General features: G+C 45.9%; 1 protein-coding gene across 4 annotated transcripts in view; it reads left to right on the forward strand.

Annotated features, from left to right (window-relative positions):
- Nucleotides 1–366: 366 nt before the first annotated feature.
- Nucleotides 367–19,859, forward strand: part of ZNRF1 (zinc and ring finger 1) — a 122,644-nt gene continuing 103,151 nt past the window's right edge. For 2 of the 4 annotated variants that reach the window (XM_033219027.1, XM_033219026.1), the window contains exon 1: nucleotides 685–1,439. In XM_033219027.1, the coding sequence (XP_033074918.1) occupies nucleotides 1,016–1,439 (424 nt within the window). In that variant the 5' untranslated portion in view covers nucleotides 685–1,015. Of the gene's footprint in view, nucleotides 1,440–19,859 lie in introns of all 4 variants that reach the window. The other 2 variants (XM_033219025.1, XR_004438982.1) reach the window with 2 other exon arrangements.

A 19,859-nucleotide genomic window follows, 5' to 3' on the forward strand; every position in this document is an offset into this window, starting at 1 on the left:
TGTGCCAGGAGGGGAGCTCGACTGGTGACCCTCAGAGCCAGGTAGGCGTAAGGAGTAAGTCTCCTTCTTCCCGGTGTCTCCTTCCCACCCCCTCGAACCATTGCTGCCCCTCCCCCATACGTGGTTCCCCCTGAATAATTTGCCATTTTCGGGGACTTAACAAGTGTTTGCTTTTCAAAGACATCTGGTTTCTGTGGCTAACGCCCAGTGGCTCAGGCCGCCCAGGTCACGGGCCGGCCGGGGGCGGGCGGTGGGTGGGGACTGCTGGGGCGTCAGCTGCCTGGGAGCCGCAGGGGCCGCGAAAGGGTTAACCCGACGGGGGGAGGGGGAGGGGGCGCGGGCCGCGCCTGCGCTCTGCCGCCCTCCATTGTCTCCACGGCGGCGAGGAGCGCCGGTGAGCGCTGCCCGGGACCGAGCAGGGTGGCGCGGCTGGCGGGGCCGGCGGCGACTGAAGCGAGAGCGCGACGCGACGCGACCGCGGCTTCCCGAGCTGCGCCTGGCCGCCCAGCGCCGCGGCCCGCTCGAGGCCTGGAGAGGTCCGGGCCGCCGTCCATGGTCGCGGCGTCCTGAGGCGGGGGACGCGCCTGGCGCCCCCGGTCCTCCGCCTTCTCCCGCGGGGCGGGCGGCCTCCTCCGGCCCCTCCCCGCGCCCGCCCGTCGCTCGCCGCCGCGTCCCTCCCTCCTTCCCTGCGGCTCCCCCGGCTTTCGGAGCCCGGGGGCGGCCTGTGGCGCGCGGACCCCGCGCCGGACTGCGCCTCTTTGGACCTTGAGGGGAAACATGCGTTTGGCTTGGATCGTTTGAAATTCTGAGTTTGGGATCCCCGCCCGCCCGCCCGCCTGCCTCTTCCGCCCCGCGGGTTTTTTTTCCTTTTTTCTTTTGCTTTTTTTCTTTTCTCCCTCCGGGTCTCCTTTTTGACTCCCTCCCCCTTTATGCTCGCCCAGCCCTCCCCCCGCTGCTGAGAAGTGGGGGAGGGTCTCGGCCTCCAGGTTCCCGCCCCACCGGGGCCCGGGCGAGCATGGGGGGCAAGCAGAGCACGGCGGCCCGCTCCCGGGGCCCCTTCCCGGGGGTCTCCACCGATGACAGCGCCGTGCCGCCGCCGGGAGGGGCGCCCCATTTCGGGCACTACCGGACGGGCGGCGGGGCCATGGGGCTGCGCAGCCGCTCGGTCAGCTCGGTGGCAGGCATGGGCATGGACCCCAGCACAGCCGGGGGGGTGCCCTTTGGCCTCTACACCCCCGCCTCCCGGGGCACTGGCGACTCTGAGAGGGCGCCCGGCGGCGGAGGGTCCGCGTCCGACTCCACCTATGCCCATGGCAATGGTTACCAGGAGACGGGCGGCAGTCACCATAGAGACGGGATGCTGTACCTGGGCTCCCGAGCCTCGCTGGCGGATGCTCTACCTCTGCACATCGCACCCAGGTGGTTCAGCTCGCACAGTGGTGAGTCCACGGTGGTGGAGGCCTCGGAGGGAGGGCGCGCCGGGGCGCCCCAAGCCTTCGCGTGCGTGCCAAGGTTTGGGAATATAGTGCACGACCGGGATCTGTCTGCCTTCCCTTTGGTTCCCGATGCCAAAGGATGAATGGGATACCTACCCTCTGGAAACTAGGCTTTCTGCAAGGTTGCAGAGCCTGGCGATTTAGGACTCCCGGCGTGTGTTCACTTGTGGAAGGGCAGAGCGAAGCCTACCTATTGGAGTCCCATTTTATTGGCATCTCCCTCCTCAGAGAGGAGGTCTTCTCTGGCTGAGAGCAAGTCAGCTTGGGTGCTTCCATTCTACCACTGCAGCACTGTGCCTGCCTCACCAGTAAACGGAGAGATGGAGCCGGTTGGAGCAAGCAGTGTCTCCTAAACAGAGAGTATGAAAATGAAATAAAATTAGGGGCAAGTGATGCCTGGATTAGGGCTCTCACTCTTGCTGGGAGAGAGGTGCCCAGTTTTGCCACCCTGCTGGAGATGTGTTTGAAATGTTTAAAATGGAGCAGCCGGCTGGCGGCTGGCATAGACAGGTGTGGCTGCTGTATGGAGGACCCAGCCGGCGAGTCTCGCGGGGGCTTTGCAGGACCAGGGCTGTGGTCACCGGTACTGCATGCAGCAAGGCTTGGCTCCACGACTCTCACCTCCCTCCATCTTTTTTCTTCTGCTCCATGCTAAGTGCTTGGTCTTCCTGTGAATCTGCATCTTTTTGTAACAGAGAGCCTGTCAAGGTGGGGCATTATTGCCTGACTGTTGGCACATGACTGGGGAAAAGGAGGATTCAGAGAATCTGGATGAATTCATTTTATGAACTTCTGGTGACAGGCCAGCAAAAGGTTGGAGGGGGATTTCCCAGGCTCCTACTGGGAGGGCAAAAAAGGCCTGGCAGGAGGAAAACAGGTCTGTCTGCTAGGTCAGGTTTCTAGAAAATTGGCCAAAAGGTGTGTGGGGCCGCTGTTTGCTAATTGGCAAGTTGAGTGAATAAGTGACATCTTAAGGTTCTTTTGGGTGAGTTGGGAAAATTTAGATATTGTGTAGGGGAAAGATTGCTCCTGCCTTGAGGGTACTTTATGGAGCGTAATATCTCGTGGATCACTGTTTTACCTACTGTGAAATAGGGTTGACTTTTGAGGTATCGCTTTCCCCCTCCCTGCAAATAGCCTGGGGTTTGTTTTCATTTGGTTTGTTTTTTTGTCAATTCTGTAAACTATGTGAAATAGAGTTGGGGAGAAGCTATTAGTGACTAATTTAGGGTAACCCTTAGAAGTAGCTTATGAATTGTTAGGATGATATTTTAATCTCTGAACAGACCTCCGGATATCATTGGAGCTTTTCTGACCTCATCAAACACTGACCTGAATGAGATGCAAGACATGATTGCCTTTGGCTCTTTCAGGCGTTTGATCACAATTAGGCATTTTGAAATTAATAATTTTTCCTATGAAATTTAGTCCAGAGAGCCATATTTTTGAGATGACTGGTTAGGTGTTTAGAAGAACTGTAATGAGCATCTGGTTTTGAACTTAAAAGCACTATAAGAAGTTTCTCTAAAATCACAGAATTTTGTGTGTTGAAAAACATGAGTTATGTAGGGAGGAAGAAAGGGAGTTTTATTTTTCTTTGCTGAAATTTCTTGTCTGTCTCTTACTAAAAATTTATTTATTATGCTACTGCCAGGTTCCATGCTAAAGTTATGAGCTTATAATTGGATTCCAGAATTTCAGTCCTAAGCTGTGAAACCTTATTTTTTTTCATCCTGTTATGGTGAGAGTAGGGAGAGCCACTGAACTGTGGGGACAGGAAAGTTGGAGCACATTAATCCTTTGGGGAAGGGTGTCGAAAGCGTGTATGGGAGGCTGCTATTAATATTGTAGGTAATCTATTCCTTACTGTGTAGGACCATCATGTCCTTCTGCAAGACATTGAGCATACCTGGCCCCACCTACTAAATGCTGATAGCATCCAGCAGTTCAGTGTGTCACCCCAAAATGTCCCCAAGAACTCCCAAATGCCCTCTGGGGTGTGGGTGGTATCACTCTGGTTGAGAACCACTGCTTTAGGGATTTATTCTTTTATTTACACAAAGTAATTAACTTTTCCTGTGCAGTTCATTTGAGATGAACCTTCGTGTGCAGCATTGGTTCCATCTCACCTGAAACAGACCGTGGGATCTTCCAGGACATGTTTCCTCTGTTGCTCATTGCTGCAAGAAGCAAAACTTGTTTCTGCTTTGGAGCCTTTGAGTAAGGTCTAAGCAGCTTTTGCTGTTGTGTTGTAAGATTAGAAGGGTAAAGATTTTGGTGCACAATTGATTAGATGCCTGGAAGTTGATATGATGCGTTTCCTTGTGTTTTCAAGGTGCTCTTGCAACTCTTCATGGGTACAGAAAACAGTTGTCAGTGAAATACGTGGGGGAGTTCAGTGTATCCGAGGCCATCTCAGAGAGCGTGGGCTTAGGCTGAGTCTAGAGGTAGAATACTGAAGGGCCCTGGTCCCAGCTCCTCCTCTGAGCAGCTGTGACCTTGGGCAAGACATATCCCCTCTCTGAGCCTCATCTTTGTCGTTTTGAAGATAGTTGTGGTCATCCTCATGAGCTCCAGCCTTGCTCTGCAAATCCCGGGAGAGGAAGCGCTGTAGTCACATTTGTCTTCTCTAGGTTCCTGGCTTCCCTGTGCTGTGACCCCCCACGTATCCCATTCCCTATGCCTAGAGTGCTTTTCTGTCCATTCTTCACACGAAATCCTCTTTCTGATCCCTTAGGACTTAGAGACCACTCTTAAAAATTGGCCTCTCCTGGCCGGGCACGGTGGCTCAAGCCTGTAATCCCAGCACTTTGGGAGGCCGAGATGGGTGGATCACGAGGTCAGGAGATCGAGACCATCCTGGCTAACACGGTGAAACCCCCGTCTCTACTAAAAAATACAAAAAATTAGCCAGGTGAGATGGCAGGCGCCTGTAGTCCCAGCTACTCGGGAGGCTGAGGCAGGAGAATGGCGTAAACCCGGGAGGCGGAGCTTGCAGTGAGCTGAGATGGCGCCACTGCACTCCAGCCTGGGCGACAGCGCCAGACTCCGTCTCAAAAAAAAAAAAAAAAAATTGGCCCCTCCTGTTATTCTCTCCAGTCACTCACTTGTTACCTTAATCATTCTTTTTTTTTATTTTTGAGGCGGAGTTTCACTCTTGTTGCCCAGGCTGGAGTGCAGTGGCGTGACTTCAGCTCACCGCAGCCTCCACCTCCCGAGTTCAAGCAATTCTCCTGCCTCAGCCTCCGGAGTAGCTGGGATTACTGGCATGTGCCACCACGCCCAATAAGCTTGGGGCTAATTTTGCATTTTCAGTAGAGATGGGGGTTTCTCCATGTTTATCAGGCTGGTCTCAAACTACCGACCTCAGGTGATCTGCCTGAACCGGCCTCCCAAAGTGCTGGGATTACAGGCGTGAGCTACTGCGCTCTGCACCTTAATCATTCTTAACATATTTTGTAAGCATTTTATCTTTTATTTTTTTTGCGTACAGCTTGCCTAAAGTCTAAGCTCCATGAGAGCGGGACTGTGTTCCTTGATCTCTGCTGTGGGTCCTGCACTGTGCCTTCCTCTCACATCTTTTGAGTACATGAATTTGAGTGCTTTATGTTCATCATCTCACTTAATCATCACTATAACTATGAAGTAAGACTGTTCTCCCTACCCCCATTGTACAGGTAAGGAAACAGGTTTGTGGGAGGTTAAGGAACTCACACAAGATCAGGCTGTTAGTAGGTGGTGGAGATGGGATCGGAATGTAGGTTGGCTGGTGCCAGAACCGGGGCTCTTAACCAGTACCCTCTTCTGCCTCTTATCTGTAAACATTAGGAAGTCGCGTGGTGTCCTGGAGATTGTGCTGGCCTGTGAGTCAGAGTGCTAGGCCCATTTCCTGGTTAGGCAGCTGATCAGCTGCATGACCTGTGACCTTGGGCAATCTAGTCATTTAACCTCAGTCACAATTTATTCATCAGTAAAATGGAGAAGACACCTGTCCTGCTTACCTCTCAGAGTCATTGTGAGGGTCTCATGAGATAATGTGCACAAAAGCCAAAGGACATCTAAATGGAGAATGGTGGAGTTCCTATGGGGGCACTCTCTTATAGTTGTCTACCTTCAGTCACCTCAGATTTTTTTTTCTTTTGAGACAGGGTCTCATTCTGTTACCCAGGCTGGAGTGCAGTGGTGAGATCGTAGCTCACTGCACTCAGACTCCTGGGCGCAGATGATCCTCCCAGCTTGGTTTCCCAAAGTGCTGGGAGTACAGGCATAAGCCACCGTGCCTGGCCTAATCATCTCAGAATTTGATGGGTGGAGAGGTTTACAGCTGTGCCAGCTGTAGCCCCCAAATGGAATCTGGTTCTGTGTCCTAAAGTCTGACCTGCATTGGTGGGCTGCTTTTACTCATAATGCCGCTGATAAGGGCTGCTTTCTAGAAGCAGAGTGAGTCCCTTCCATTCCACGTTAAAATGTAAGTTTTGCTGTAACTCCTGATGGCTGCCTCGGTGCTATTCTGGAGGTCTGGTCATTCTCTTTCAGTAGTTCTGTTTGTCTCAGAGTATGGATTTCCAAATGTGGGATACAAAACATGCAGGATTCACCATATTGAAAGAAGTTGCTGTTTTCTAGGTTCTACTATAAAAGGGCTGGCCATTGAGGGCTTCACTTCAACTTCTTAGTCATATGTGTGTGTGTGTGTATATACACACACACACATATATATACACACACACACATTCAGAAAAGTCTAAACTGTTCTTTATTGTCATCAAGCCATCAACTGAGACTAATACAAGGTGATTGTGTTTTGTTTTCGTTATTTTTTTTTTTTGAGACAGGGTCTTGCTCTGTCACCCAGGCTGGCGTGCCATGGTGTAATCATGGCTCACTGTAGCCTCAAATTCCTGGGCTCAAGCCATCTTCCCACCTCAGCTGCCAGAGTAGTTGCGACTTAGGTGCACACCACCACGCGTGGCTAATTTTTATACAATCTGTTGTAGAGATGAGGTCTCACTGTGTTGCCTAGGCTGGTCTCAAACTCCGGGCTTTAAGCAATCCTCCCACCTCAACCTCCCAAGATATTGGGATTATAGGCATAAGCCACCATGCCTGGCCCAAGGTGCCTTTTAGTAAGTCTTTGAACATGCTAGCAGGATATCTCTTGGGTTCTATTTTGCTGCCACTGTAGGGTTCTCAAGTGATTTAATTTTCTTTTATTGTTAGCTAATAGGGGAGAGTTGCCAGCTCCCTTGGAGTGGATCAGAAAGCCTTTGTGCCCTGCCATAGGTGTGCTAGGAGTAATGGGCCTTCACCTGGTTTCTGGAGAGGGAAAAGCATTCTGTGGTCTCCAGAGAGCATGATGGGTCTCCTGCCCTGCAAAACTTCTATTGTTAATGAAAACTTTTTTAAAAAAGCAGAATTTTTAGCTCTTTATTACCATGAGGGCTTATTTTCTTAAAATAGAAAAGTTACCCCGAGGCAAAGATAATTTCTTGAAGGTCATAGTTAACTCTTTTTTTTTTTTTTTTTTTTTTGAGACGGAGTCTTGCTCTGCCGCCCAGGCTGGAGTGCAGTGGCCGGGTCTCAGCTCATGCAAGCTCCGCCTCCCGGTTTACGCCATTCTCTCGCCTCAGCCTCCCAAGCAGCTGGGACTACAGGCGCCCGCCACGTCGCCCGGCTAGTTTTTTTTGTATTTTTAGTAGAGACGGGTTTCACCATGTTAGCCAGGATGGTCTCGATCTCCTGACCTCGTGATCCGCCCGTCTCGGCCTCCAAAGTGCTGGGATTACAGGCTTGAGCCACCGCGCCCGGCGTCATAGTTAACTCTTGCTTACTGGAGGTTTAGTCAATGCCTGGTTGATTCTAAAGACTACATGCCCGGCTAGTTTTTTTTGTATTTTTAGTAGAGACGGGTTTCACCATGTTAGCCAGGATGGTCTCGATCTCCTGACCTCGTGATCCGCCCGTCTCGGCCTCCCAAAGTGCTGGGATTACAGGCTTGAGCCACCTCATAGTTACTCTTGCTTACTGAGGTTTGAATGGTGTTGTAAGAAACAGTGGCTTAGCTCATAAAGCGTTTGTTTTATGGGCTATGTACATTTTGATATTAAACAAGGATGCACCTCAATATGTCATGTCACAAGGAGTACTTTGAGTTAGGCTACTCTTAGCCAAAGAAAGGAAGCAAGCTCTAGTTGCTTTCGGGAAAAGGAACATGCTGTGTATTTTACATATGTGGTATTCACCCCAAGCATATTGGGCACAGACATTTGAGTGTAGTAGTTCCTCCTTATCCAAAGGGGATTCGTTCCAATACCCCCAGTGGATGCCTGAAACTGTGGATAGCACCTAAGCTGAACCCTGTATCTACTGTGTCTTTTCCTGTATATACATACTTTTGATAAAGTTTTATTTATAAATCAGGCACAATAAAAACTCAATAGCAGTAACTAATAATAGAACAATTATAACAATATGCTATGATAAAAGTTATATGAATGTGTTTTCTGTCTCCCTGTCTCAAAGTACAGTCATGCATTGCTTAATGATAGGGATACTTTCTGAGAAATGGGTCATTAAGGGATTTTGTCACTGGGCAAACGTCTTAGGGTGTACTTACATGGACCTAGGTGGTATAGCCTGCTACATACCTAGATTATATGTTGCTCCTAGTGCTCCTAGGCTACCAACCTGTGCAACATGTGATTGTGCTGAACACTGTTGGCAGTTGTAATACAGTTGTAAGCATTTGTGTGTCTAAACATAGAAAAGGTACAGTATATAGTCTTACAGGACCACCATCATGTATGCAGTTGGTTGTTGACCCATGCATGTTGGGCGGTGCATGATGGTATCTTAATATTTCAGACCTCCATTGACCACGGGTAACTGAAACTATGTAAAGTGAAGCCTTGGACAAGGGGTACTGCTGTATACCCAATTATAAAACTAAGCTTCAATTTTGACAGTTTCAAAATTGGAAAAACTTCATAGGGAAGTGGTGGTAACTTAAATGGGATATTGATTCTGCTCCTACCCATCCTCAGGTAGGGGTGTTTTTAATGACAGTGGATCACTGAGGTTGTGGTTCTAGAATCTTGAAGTTAGCTCAAAACCTAAATCTTAACCTCAGTCAGTCGGTCAGTTATTGATTGATTGATTGATTGAGACAGAGTCTCACTCTGTCACCCAGGCTGGAGTGCAGTGGCACGATCTCAGTTAACTGCAACATCCGCCTTCCAGGTTCAAGTGATTCTTCTGCCCCAGCCTCCCAAGTAGCTGGGATTACAGACATGTACCACCATGCCTGACTAATTTTTGTATTTTTAGTAGAGACAGGGTTTCACCATGTTGGCCAGGCTGGTCTCAAACTCCTGACCTCGGGTGATCCGCCTGCCTCGGCTTCCCAGAGTGCTGGCATTACAGGCATGAGCTACCGCGCCTGGCCACCTCAGTCTTTTAGGATGATGGTTACATATAAATTTCAGTCTGTTTCTTTTCCAAGCTTTCTCGTGGCCTAGTCTGAATCAGGTGGTTCATAGTAATTACCATGGTTTTAGTCTTGAGTGTGAGAAGGGGATTCTTAGAGACCCAGCAGTTTTCACTTCTGAATCTTAGGTTCTCACTTGAACACAGGTTTATCCTTGGATCCAGCAGTTGGGTTTCTGTCCTTTATATATATATTTTTAGACAGGGTCTTGCTTGGTTCAGGCTGGAGTGCAGTGGCATGATCATGGCTCACTGCAACCTCAGCCTGTAGGGCTCAAGCGTTCCTCCTTCCTCAGCCTCCTGAGTAGCAGGGACTACAGGCATATGCGGCTACGCCTGGCTAATTTTTAATTTTGTGTAATTGGGGTCTCCATTTGTTGCCCAGGCTGGTCTTAAACTCCTGGGCTCCAGTGATCCTCCTGCCTCAGCCTCCTAAAGTGCTGGGATTACAGGTGTGAGCCACCATGCCAGACCCCAAATTTAATCCTAAAGCAGCAGCTGAAATAGTTTCTAGACTGATGAGACTGTTTACCTTGAGACCTCCCTAGAACTGTTAGTCTTGAACACACAGCTTTTCTCTGTTGGGAGAAAGGAGGAAGGAAGAGTTCACCGGATCCCTGTAAACTCCAAGTTAGGGGAGGCATGATGAGAATTTATAGTGCACTCGTGGATCTATAACAAGAAGGAGGCAGATACAGACAAGAGCTCTCCTGATTTCTGTGAATGGTTCGAAAGGGTTCTTAAACTTAATGGTGCCCAGTATTCTCTAGGGAGGTAGTTAACAATGCAGATGACTGGACCCCACTCCCAGAATTCACTAGAGCTAGAGACCCGAGAATCTAAGTTTGTAACAAATGAACCTGAAAGCAAGTGAGAAGAACTTCTGCATCTGAAACTCAACTCCACCAAGCATTTAGTTTTTCTCTCCCTAAACATAGAAATAAACTCTGAATGCTTTTTTGATATATTCATTGGCTTTCTTTTTATTTATTTTTTCTTCTTATTTTTCTTTAGAGACAGGATTTTCTTCTCTTGCCCAGGCTGGAGTGCAATAGCAAGATCACGCTCTCTGCAGCCTGGAACTCCTGGTCTCAAGCAATTCTCATGCCTTAGCCTCTGGAATACTGGGACCACAGATGCTATGCTACCATGCCCAGATAACTTTTTTACTTTTTTTTTTTTTTTGGTAGAGAAGTTGGTCTCACCATGTTGCCCAGGCTGGTCTTGAACTCCTGGCCTTAAGTGAGTCTTCTGCCTCACCTTCCCAAAGTACTGGGATTATAAGTGTGAAGTCACTGTGCCTGGCCTTTATTTTCAGTATTTCTTTTTTTTTTGAGACGGAGTCTCGCTCTGTCGCCCGGGCTGGAGTGCAGTGGCCGGATCTCAGATCACTGCAAGCTCCGCCTCCCGGGTTTACGCCATTCTCCTGCCTCAGCCTCCCGAGTAGCTGGGACTACAGGCGCCCGCCACCTTGCCCGGCTAGTTTTTTGTATTTTTTAGTAGAGACGGGGTTTCACCGTGTTAGCCAGGATGGTCTCGATCTCCTGACCTCGTGATCCGCCCGTCTCGGCCTCCCAAAGTGCTGGGATTACAGGCTTGAGCCACCGCGCCCGGCCTATTTTCAGTATTTCTAGTCAGATATTTGCTAAGCAATCTCTACAGCTCCCAGAGGGTAGGTTCAACCAGGAACAACATTGTTGGCTATTTGATGGTTTTCTTTTACATGGGACTAAGCATTATTGCCTGCATATAGGCCCAAGCCAATTTGCCTTGGTCTCAGAATTGAATTTGCTCTGAACAGAAGGTAATTGTGTCAGTGTCCCCTTTCCTTCTGGACTTGTCTTCCTCCTGACTTTTCTTCTTTGGCTGCTGGTGCTACAGAAGGGCTTCCTGAGTTACCCTCTTTCCTACATCCCCAGCCAGGCAGCTAGACAAGTCAAGAGCTTAGGATGAATCCAGGCTTTAAAAAGGTTGGAAGACCTGTTTTTCCTTTTCTGTGACTGACCCAAAAATATAAGACTTTTTTTCTTTTGTATGTGACGATCTGTTGAACAAAAACATTCATTTATTCCATTGATAGCCTCTGGTATACCAGGACCTATGGTAGGTACTGAGAATATATATATTTATTATAGAGCGATTAACTTATTGTTTCCAAGAATCTTTGCTTCCTCACTCCTTAAGACTCTGTATATTTTAGCTTCTCGGAGATTTCACCTTTTCATCAGCTCCTCTGTTAAATAAACAGATAAAAGTAGGTGTTTGTCCATGAGGCTGCCGCGAGGGTATATACTTCTTCTCTTCACTCATTTTTTTCCAAAGCCCTAATTCTGGGTTGGGGCAGGTGATCTTTTCTTTGTGGTTCCAGCCGAGAACCCACCAAGAAATTCCACATATGTCTTAGTACAAGGGGTCCTCTGTCCTCTCAGTGAGAATATCAAAAGAAAAACTGATTTTCAAACTCTTCATCTGCATCTTTGATTTCAGTATCTTTGTCATCCCTAGAGCCACTTTTCTTTCTGGTCATTGAACACTATTTTCTAGAAGCATGATTTACCACTTTTTAAATCTGTCTCTGTAAAATTTATCCCAAGCCACAAATACCCAGAAGGAAATTTTCTCCTTGGTATTATAAGTCTATGTCTCTGAGCTTCACAACATCTACACTTCTGTGCTGGCTCCCCTCTCCCCCACCTCCCCAGTTTTTTTTTTTTAAACTGTCATGAAATATATGTAACAATTTACTATCTTAACTGTTTTTAAGTGTACAGTTTAGTTATACTGTAAATACTGCATGTAAGTGGACTGGTACAGTGTCTTTTTGTGGCTGTCCTATTTCACTTAGCATAATGTCGTCAAGGTTCATCCACATTGTAGCATGTTTCAGAATTTCCTTTCTTGTTTTTTTTTTTTGAGACGGAGTCTCGCCCTGTCGCCCAGGCTGGAGTGCAGTGGCGGGACCTCAGCTCACTGCAAGCTCCGCCTCCCGGGTTTACGCCATTCTCCTGCCTCAGCCTCCCGAGTAGCTGGGACTACAGGCACCTGCCACCTCGCCTGGCTAGTTTTTTGTATTTTTTAGTAGAGACTGGTTTTCACCATATTGGCTAGGCTGGTCTCGAACTCCTGGCTTCAGGTGATCCACCCGCCTCAGCCTCCCAAAGTGCTGGGATTACAGGTGTGAGCCACCGCACCCAGCCTGGGTGGCTTTTTACTTTCATTGTTGATTTTACGGTAGTTTTAAGAAACTTTAAAGCCTTGTTTATGATAGCCAACACTGTAATGTATTCCCCTTGGGAATAAGTAATAAATCTGTGTTATATTTGAGTACATTTTTCTCAAAATAAAGAATTTAATGAATTGTTTCATGCCGAGACATTTTATGAGTACTTTGGCTCTTGGTAGTGCCTTACTTTCAGAAGGATAATTTTCGGAGAAATTTCACCTCGTATTTAGGTATGTATGGTCTCTCATCTTGGTCTTGGTGAATCAGACTTGTCATAGCAGTGCTCCAGCTTTCTTGTTGGTAGTAGCTTGAGCCCTCTGAAAAGTAATTAATCCATATACTTCATGAAGTGTTGTTCTGAAATTAGTCATCTCTGTACTTTTTTTTTTTTTTTTTGAGGAGTCTGGCTCTGTCACCAGGCTGGAGTGCAGTGGCATGATCTCCACTCACTGCAACCTCTGCCTCCTGGGCTCGAGCAGTTCTCTTGCTTCAGCCTCCCAAGTAGCTGGAATTACAGGCATGTGCCACCACAGCCGGCTAATTTTGTATTTTTGTATTTTTAGTAGAGATGGGGTTTCGCCATTTGACCAGGCTGGTCTTGAATTCCTGACCTCAAGTGATCCGCCTGCCTTGGCCTCCCAAAGTGCTGGGATTGCAGGCGTGAGCCACCACCACCGGCTAGGAGAAGCTTTTTTTTTTTTTTTTTTTTCTGAGACGGAGTCTCACTCTCCGTGCGGTGGCTGGATCTCAGCTCACTGCAAGCTCCGCCTCCCAGGTTCACGCCATTCTCCTGCCTCAGCCTCCCGAGTAGCTGGGACTACAGGCGCCTACCACATCGCCCGGCTAGTTTTTTGTATTTTTTAGTGGAGGCGGGGTTTCACCGTGTTAGCCAGGATGGTCTCCATCTCCTGACCTCGTGATCCGCCCCTCTTGGCCTCCCAAAGTACTGGGATTACAGGCTTGAGCCACCGCACCCAGCCCAGGAGAAGCTTTAACCTGGATTCAGGAACAGAGGTAGGAGAACCCAAGATTACAGGCCTCATCTGACATGGTCATTTTGCCCATACTTCTTAGCTTTTTGGAGATCTTTTCATTTGTTTCCATCTTAAATAACCTTTTCCCTGTGGAGAAGGTGCCTTTTTTGGAGAGAACCATTAAGATTCTTTTATCCTGCTGCCTGCCTGAGTATTCTGGGAATCCTACAAGGATTTGGGGGAGCCCTTGGGATTCCAACCTAACAAATTAGTTTTCTGTAATATTGTTCTAGTCCATTTAGATTGTGTAAACGATCTAAATGGTGTAACACCATTCAGGATCAAAAATATAACAGCAATTTAAGTCAGCTTTTCAAATAAATTTTTATTTTTTAATTAAAAACAAACTCTTTTCAAAGACAGGGTCTCACTGTGTTGCCCAGGCTGGACATGAACTCCTGGGCTTAAGACATCCTCCCACCCTAGCCTCCTGAGTAGCTGGGACTGTGGGCACACACTACCACGCCTGGCCAAAGACACTTTTTTATAGCTCTGCCTGCTGCTATAACAAGTGTCCCTAAATACCCATGTACATTATATATTATTAGATTTCCTCAACTCTGGTTAGCAATGACTGAAACGTTCATGCCATTGCAGCCAGTGCCCTGGAAAGCTATAAGCAAGTCTTAAGACCTGTGATGAAGGCTGACTTGCAAGCTAGCTGCCGTCCATCTTAATATCTGACGAGCCCAGTCATGTTGGCTGTGTTTAATTCATCCATTTCCTACCTACTTTCTCAACCCAGAGGCCAAGTGCAGCACAAAAGGATAGTGAATCTAAATGTCTCCAGTATTTTGAGGTATAGGAATCTCCTATGAAGTGGCAGACCTTTGAGAAATAGTGTTATGAGCTGTTCTGTTTTGCTGTGGCTTTGGAAAACCTTTGGATTCCTCTACTGAAAATTTGTTTGAAAAAAAAAATCTTTTTAATGAAACAGTGTGAGTCACAAAGCAGCCACCCCTTCTCATAATAGCATTTCTCACCAGGGGAATTTTTGGTAGCTGTTGGGGGAGGGATTTGAGTAGGTTGTGGATGATAAATCCCTTGGGGGGAACATAACCAAAGGCTGCCATATCAGAACACTGGTGCTTTCCATGCTGACACCAAGCCCTGAATTCAAAGTGCAGGACAGCAGAATAGAACAGAGAAGCCTGTGCCCAGTGAATCGCTGCAGTAGCATGACCAGTGAGACTGGAGTTTCAATTAAAACATCGTTGTAGTGTAAAAGGATCATGAGATGGAGGGAGGCCTTGGGTTAGAGAGCCAGAAGCCATTTATAGGCAGAACATCAGCTTTCTGGATTAAAGGATGGTTGTGGACCTAATGATGAGCATCTAGAGGTCATGGGGAATTTCTTTACTGTCTGTGCCCCCCTTTTCCATGTGGTCAGCTTGGTGCTGGGCACTGATCATGGCACACTTTACAGAGAGTGGATGCATGTAAGGTCATCTGTGCTGTTCTGAAGATTTTAGGTCTAAAGCATTTAAAGTGGCTCCCAGAGGAAACGCCACCCAGTCAGCCTCCTGTGGGATAGTGAAAAGGAAACATTTAGGGATACTGAGAGCTTAGAACAAGCCAGGATTATGATATAAAATCCCAGTTACCTGTCTTAAACTTTTCTGCCAACCTAGCCTGAGTTTTAACTGTTTTCAACTGCATTGATTTACAGTTTCTCGGGACTCATGTCTGAACCAGTATCTTATGTAAGCTACAGACAGGGGAAAGGCTGAAAGGTTATTAGAAATGTGTTAAGATTTGCTTTCCTTTGGAAAGTCATGGCTGTCTTCTGTGTTTTCCTGGCTTTGTACTTTTCTTCAAAGCCTGTTACCGGTTCCAGGTCTCCAGAGCTCAATAAAGGGGAAACAGGAAGTGAGCATTTGATGCAAAGAGCCAGCAAAACATAATAAAGGGCACAGGCATGGAACCAGGAGAGAGAATTGTGGGAGAGAGTTTTCTTGAAGGCATCAGGTCTGTAGGATTACAGGCATATCCTTCAACAATGACTTTTAACTCCTTCAAACAAGGAAAAAGCAATTAGAAACCTCTGTTCAGAAAGGACCAATTTTTCTTAGGTTATGTAGTAGAGGTTCAACACTTTTATATGATGGCATGCAAGTAATTATAAAGTATCTTTTGCCTAAGGAGTTCAGAACACTTACAGAGAAAAGTAATGATCACCTTTATAAAGGAGTAACAATTACTTCTCTGTCTCTTTACTTGAGGGCCCACAGGGTAAGTCTTATCATGAGTTCCAGCCTGGAACCTGGACTCTTACTTTTTCTGTCCATTCACTTTGTTTTTGTTTTGTTTTGTTTTGTTTTTTGGTTTTTGGGTTTTTTTTTTGAGACAGAGTCTTGCTTTGTCGCCCAGCCTAGAGTGCAGTGGCGTGATCTGAGGTCACTGCAACCTCCGCCTCCCGGGTTCAAGCGATTCTCCTGCTTCAGTCTCCTGAGTAGCTGAGACTACAGGTGCATACCACCATGCCCAGCTAATTTTTGTATTTTTAGTAGAGACGGGGTTTTACCATGTTAGCCAGGTTGGTCTCAATCTCTCGACCTCATGATCCGCCGACCTTGGCCTCCCATAGTGCTGGGATTACAGGCGTGAGCCACCGAGCCCAGCCTGTCCATTCACTTTTAGTAATGAACTCTGAGTTTTAGTCCTGCTATTACTAAATGGAAAAGTCACAGAGGTTTGTGCTGTTTCAATTTTGGTTTCACTTGCACATTTCAGGAACTCAAATAGTGGTGTGACTCTGAATGGGAACTCTTTGGTATCTTGGAATTATTTATTTTTTTAATTTTTTTTTTTTTTGAGATGGAGTCTCACTGTATGGCCCAGGCTAGGGGGCAGTGGCATGGTTTCGGCTCACTGCAACCTCTGCCTCCCAGGTTCAAGTAATTCTCCTGCCTCAGCCTCCCGAGTAGTTGGGAGTATAGGCACATGCCACCACACCTGACTAATTTTTTGTATTTTTAGTAGAGATGGAGTTTGAACTCCTGACCTCAGATGATCCACCCGCCTTAGCCTCCCAAAGTGCTGGGATTAGAAGCGTGAGCCGCCACGCCACGCGTTCAAGAGAGATAATACACTCACCTTACCAAGCAGATTATAATAACTAAAACATTACAGATATAATTGTGTATACCCTAGCCTATTCCCATTTTCTCCTTCCCTTTCCACAGGAAACAACTGCCCTCACTCGTGTTTCTCCCTCCATGTGTGTTCATGCTTTTGCTCCTTGTAGCTATCCAAAACAGCATTTGTTTTCTATAAACTTTGTGTAAACTGTACAGACATGGAAGGAGAAAGATATTATGAGGTGTGTGTGTGCATATATACTACCTCAAAATGGAGGTAGTATATACATTCATTTTACTACTTATTGCTATAGCACATTTATTTTCACAGCTGTACACTATTGATCTATTTATTGATCTGTTGATCTGTTATCAATGGACATTAAAGTTATTTTTAGTTTTTGAAAATTTTGTTTCCTTACATACGTGAATGAGTTTTTCTAGGGTACATCCTTAATCATGAAATAGTGGGGTTACAGGGTGTGTGTGTGCACGCGTGTGTGTGTATGTATCTTTAACTCATAATTAAATATTGCCCAGTAAATCCCCAATGTGCTTATACCAATTTACACTCCTGAAATAACATATTTTTGCTTGTTCTGTGTCCTTGCCAAAATTTGATATTGTCATACCTTAAGTTTTGGCAAGCTCTCGTGGGTGTAAATGGTATATTATTGTGATTTTATTTGTTATATATTTGATAATATATATTTATCTATAATTAATGTATTAATATTGTATGTTTAATCATTGTTTCTTCTGTGAAATACTTGTTCATGTCTGACTCATGTTCATATTGGGTGGTTTAACTGTTTCTTACTGGTTCGTACGAATTTGTTTTTGTTTTGTCTGTGGATAATAATTCTTTGTTGTCACATGTAATGTAGATGTGTCCTCTCTCAGTTTGTGGCTTATCTCTTTATTCTTTTTGTGATTTCTTATGGTTACTTAATTTTAATATGACTGAATATTCAAGTATTTTCTCATGGCTTATACATTTTATGTGTTAAGAAATATTTTATTTACCTGAGGTCATAAAGATGTTATGTTTTCTTTTAAAAGTTTTAAAAATTTGCCTTTTGTATTTAAATCCTTAATCCATGGGTAATTTAAAACCAATGTTTATTGGCCGGGCGCGGCAGCTCACGCCTGTAATCCCAGCACTTTGAGAGGATGAGGTTGGGGGGGGAATGGATCAGCTGAGGTCAACCAGCCTGACCAACATGGAGAAACCTCGTCTCTACTAAAAAAACAAAATTAGCTGGGCATGGTGGTGCATGCCTGTGATTCCAGCTACTCGGGAGGCTGAGGCAGGAGAATCGTTTGAACCTGGGAGGTGGAGGTTGCGGTGAGCCGAGATTGCGCCATTGCACTCCAGCCTGGGCAATAAGAGTGAAACTCTGTCTCAAAAAAAAAAAAAATTATTTATTTCTTTAGTTTCAATACAGGATCTCACTCTGTTGCCCAGGCTGGATTGTAGTGGCGCGATCTGCAGCCTGAAACTCCTAGACTCAGGTGATCCTCCCACCTCAGTCTCCTGGGTAGCTGGGACTACAGGTGTGCAACCGCCATATCCGACTAATTCATAGTACTGGGGTGATAGGCATGAGCCACAGCTCCCAGCCTATAATTAAATTTGCATGGGGCAAGATAGGGATATATTTTTCTTTTTCCATATATGAATAACCAGCTCTCTCAGCAGCATTTGAGGAGTAGTAAAGTCATCTATCCTAGTACTAATACTCTTTTATTTTTATTTATTTATTTTTGAGATGGAGTCTTGCTTTGTTGCCCAGGCTGGAGTGCAGTGGCGCTATCTCAGCTCACTGCAACCTCCGCCTCCCGGATACAAGCAATTTTCCCACTTCAGCCTCCTGAGTAGCTGGGGTTACAGGCTCATGCCACCACACCCTGCTAATTTTTTATAGTTTTAGTAGAGACGTGGTCTCACCATGTTGGCCAGGTTAGTCCTGTACTCCTGACCTTAAGTGATCTGCCTACCTTGGCCTTCCAAAGTGCTGGGATTACAGGCGTGAGCCACTGCACCCAGCCTGTTTTTGTTTTTTGAGACAGAGTCTCACTCTGTCACCCAGGCTGGAGTACAGTGGCGTGATCTCTGCCTCCCAGGTTCAAGCAGTTCTCCTGCCTCAGCCTCCTGAGTAGGTGGGACTACAGGCGTCTGTTACCACACCCGGCTTTTTTTTTTGTATTTTTGGTAGAGATGGGATTTCACCATATTGGTCAGGCTGGTCTCGAACTCCTGACCTCAGGTGATTCACCTGCCTCAGCCTCCCAAATTGCTGGGATTACAGGCGTGAGCCACTGTGGCCAGTCTACTCTTTTATTTACTATGGTTTTGTAATAGGTCTTGCTACGTGGAAGGGCAAAACTGTGTTGGCTAACTGAATCTTTCTAAGGGACAAATAAGGGAATCCAGATAGAATCAGCACAATGAAGTACAGAGTAGCAGGAACTGCTCTGTTTAAAGCGGGTATTCTTTTTTAATGACAGGACATCTGGCAAACCCACCCTAATGGGCAGTTTCAATTTTTTTCCCTACTATATTGCACAAACAATAACATTTCCTGATGTCTTTGTATTGCAAACAGCAGAATAAACAGTTCTGTATGTTACAGACAACAACAGTAAAAACAACAAAACTGGTTAGCTATTTTTGGCACTCTATGCTTCCAGATAAATTTTAGAATCAGCTTTGTTAACTTTCTGTGAGGAGAAAAAACTGTTAGGATATTTATTAGAATTAAATTGAGTTTATCAGTAAGCCATTTTTGTAAATTTGGGCTTATCCATGAATCTGATAGAATTGATTTACAGATATAAAAATAAAAATTTTAAACATTTTATTTACATTTAAACTTTTTAGAAATAATTTCAGACTTACAGAAAAGTTACAGAACTTATACAAATAAATATTACATATCCATCTCCCAGAATTCTCAAAGGTTATCAGAAAGAGAAATCGTTGATATCCATTACATTCTTGACTCTGGAAAGCAGCTTAACATCTTAATAAATACAACTTGTCAAGTTTAAGAAATCTATATTGATCTTCTCCTGGGAATTGGAGAGCCATGTGATCTTAAAAGTGACATGGTGTCACTTAGGCTAGGCATTAAGACTGAGATCTCCTTTAATCATTGTTGGTCTGTATCCTTATGTGAACAGAAATAAATCCACTGCCACCCTCTGCTCCCAGGGTGCTTGAAAGATCCAGTCTGTTGAAAGAGGGGCTTCTTAGACAGTTGTAGGCTAGAGAATTCAAATCAAGTCGGCATGAGGATGACACAAGAATGACTTCTGGAAGTTTGGCTTAGCTGAGCCAGAGATGCCTTTATTGCAGGAATGGAACACCCTCTCTTGGGAGAGACAGTATAGGGTAGTAATTAAGGTCACAGGCTTGGCACCAGACTGTCTTCAGTGTGAATCCCAGTATTGCTAATTTTTAGTTTTGGAACCTTGGGCAAGTGACCTCACAACCTGTGCCTTAATTTCTTTACCTCTAAAGTGAAGCTAACAATAA

Source organism: Trachypithecus francoisi, unplaced genomic scaffold, assembly GCF_009764315.1.
Source record: "Trachypithecus francoisi isolate TF-2019V2 unplaced genomic scaffold, Tfra_2.0 Lachesis_group10, whole genome shotgun sequence".
Taxonomy (NCBI): Eukaryota; Metazoa; Chordata; class Mammalia; order Primates; family Cercopithecidae; genus Trachypithecus; species Trachypithecus francoisi.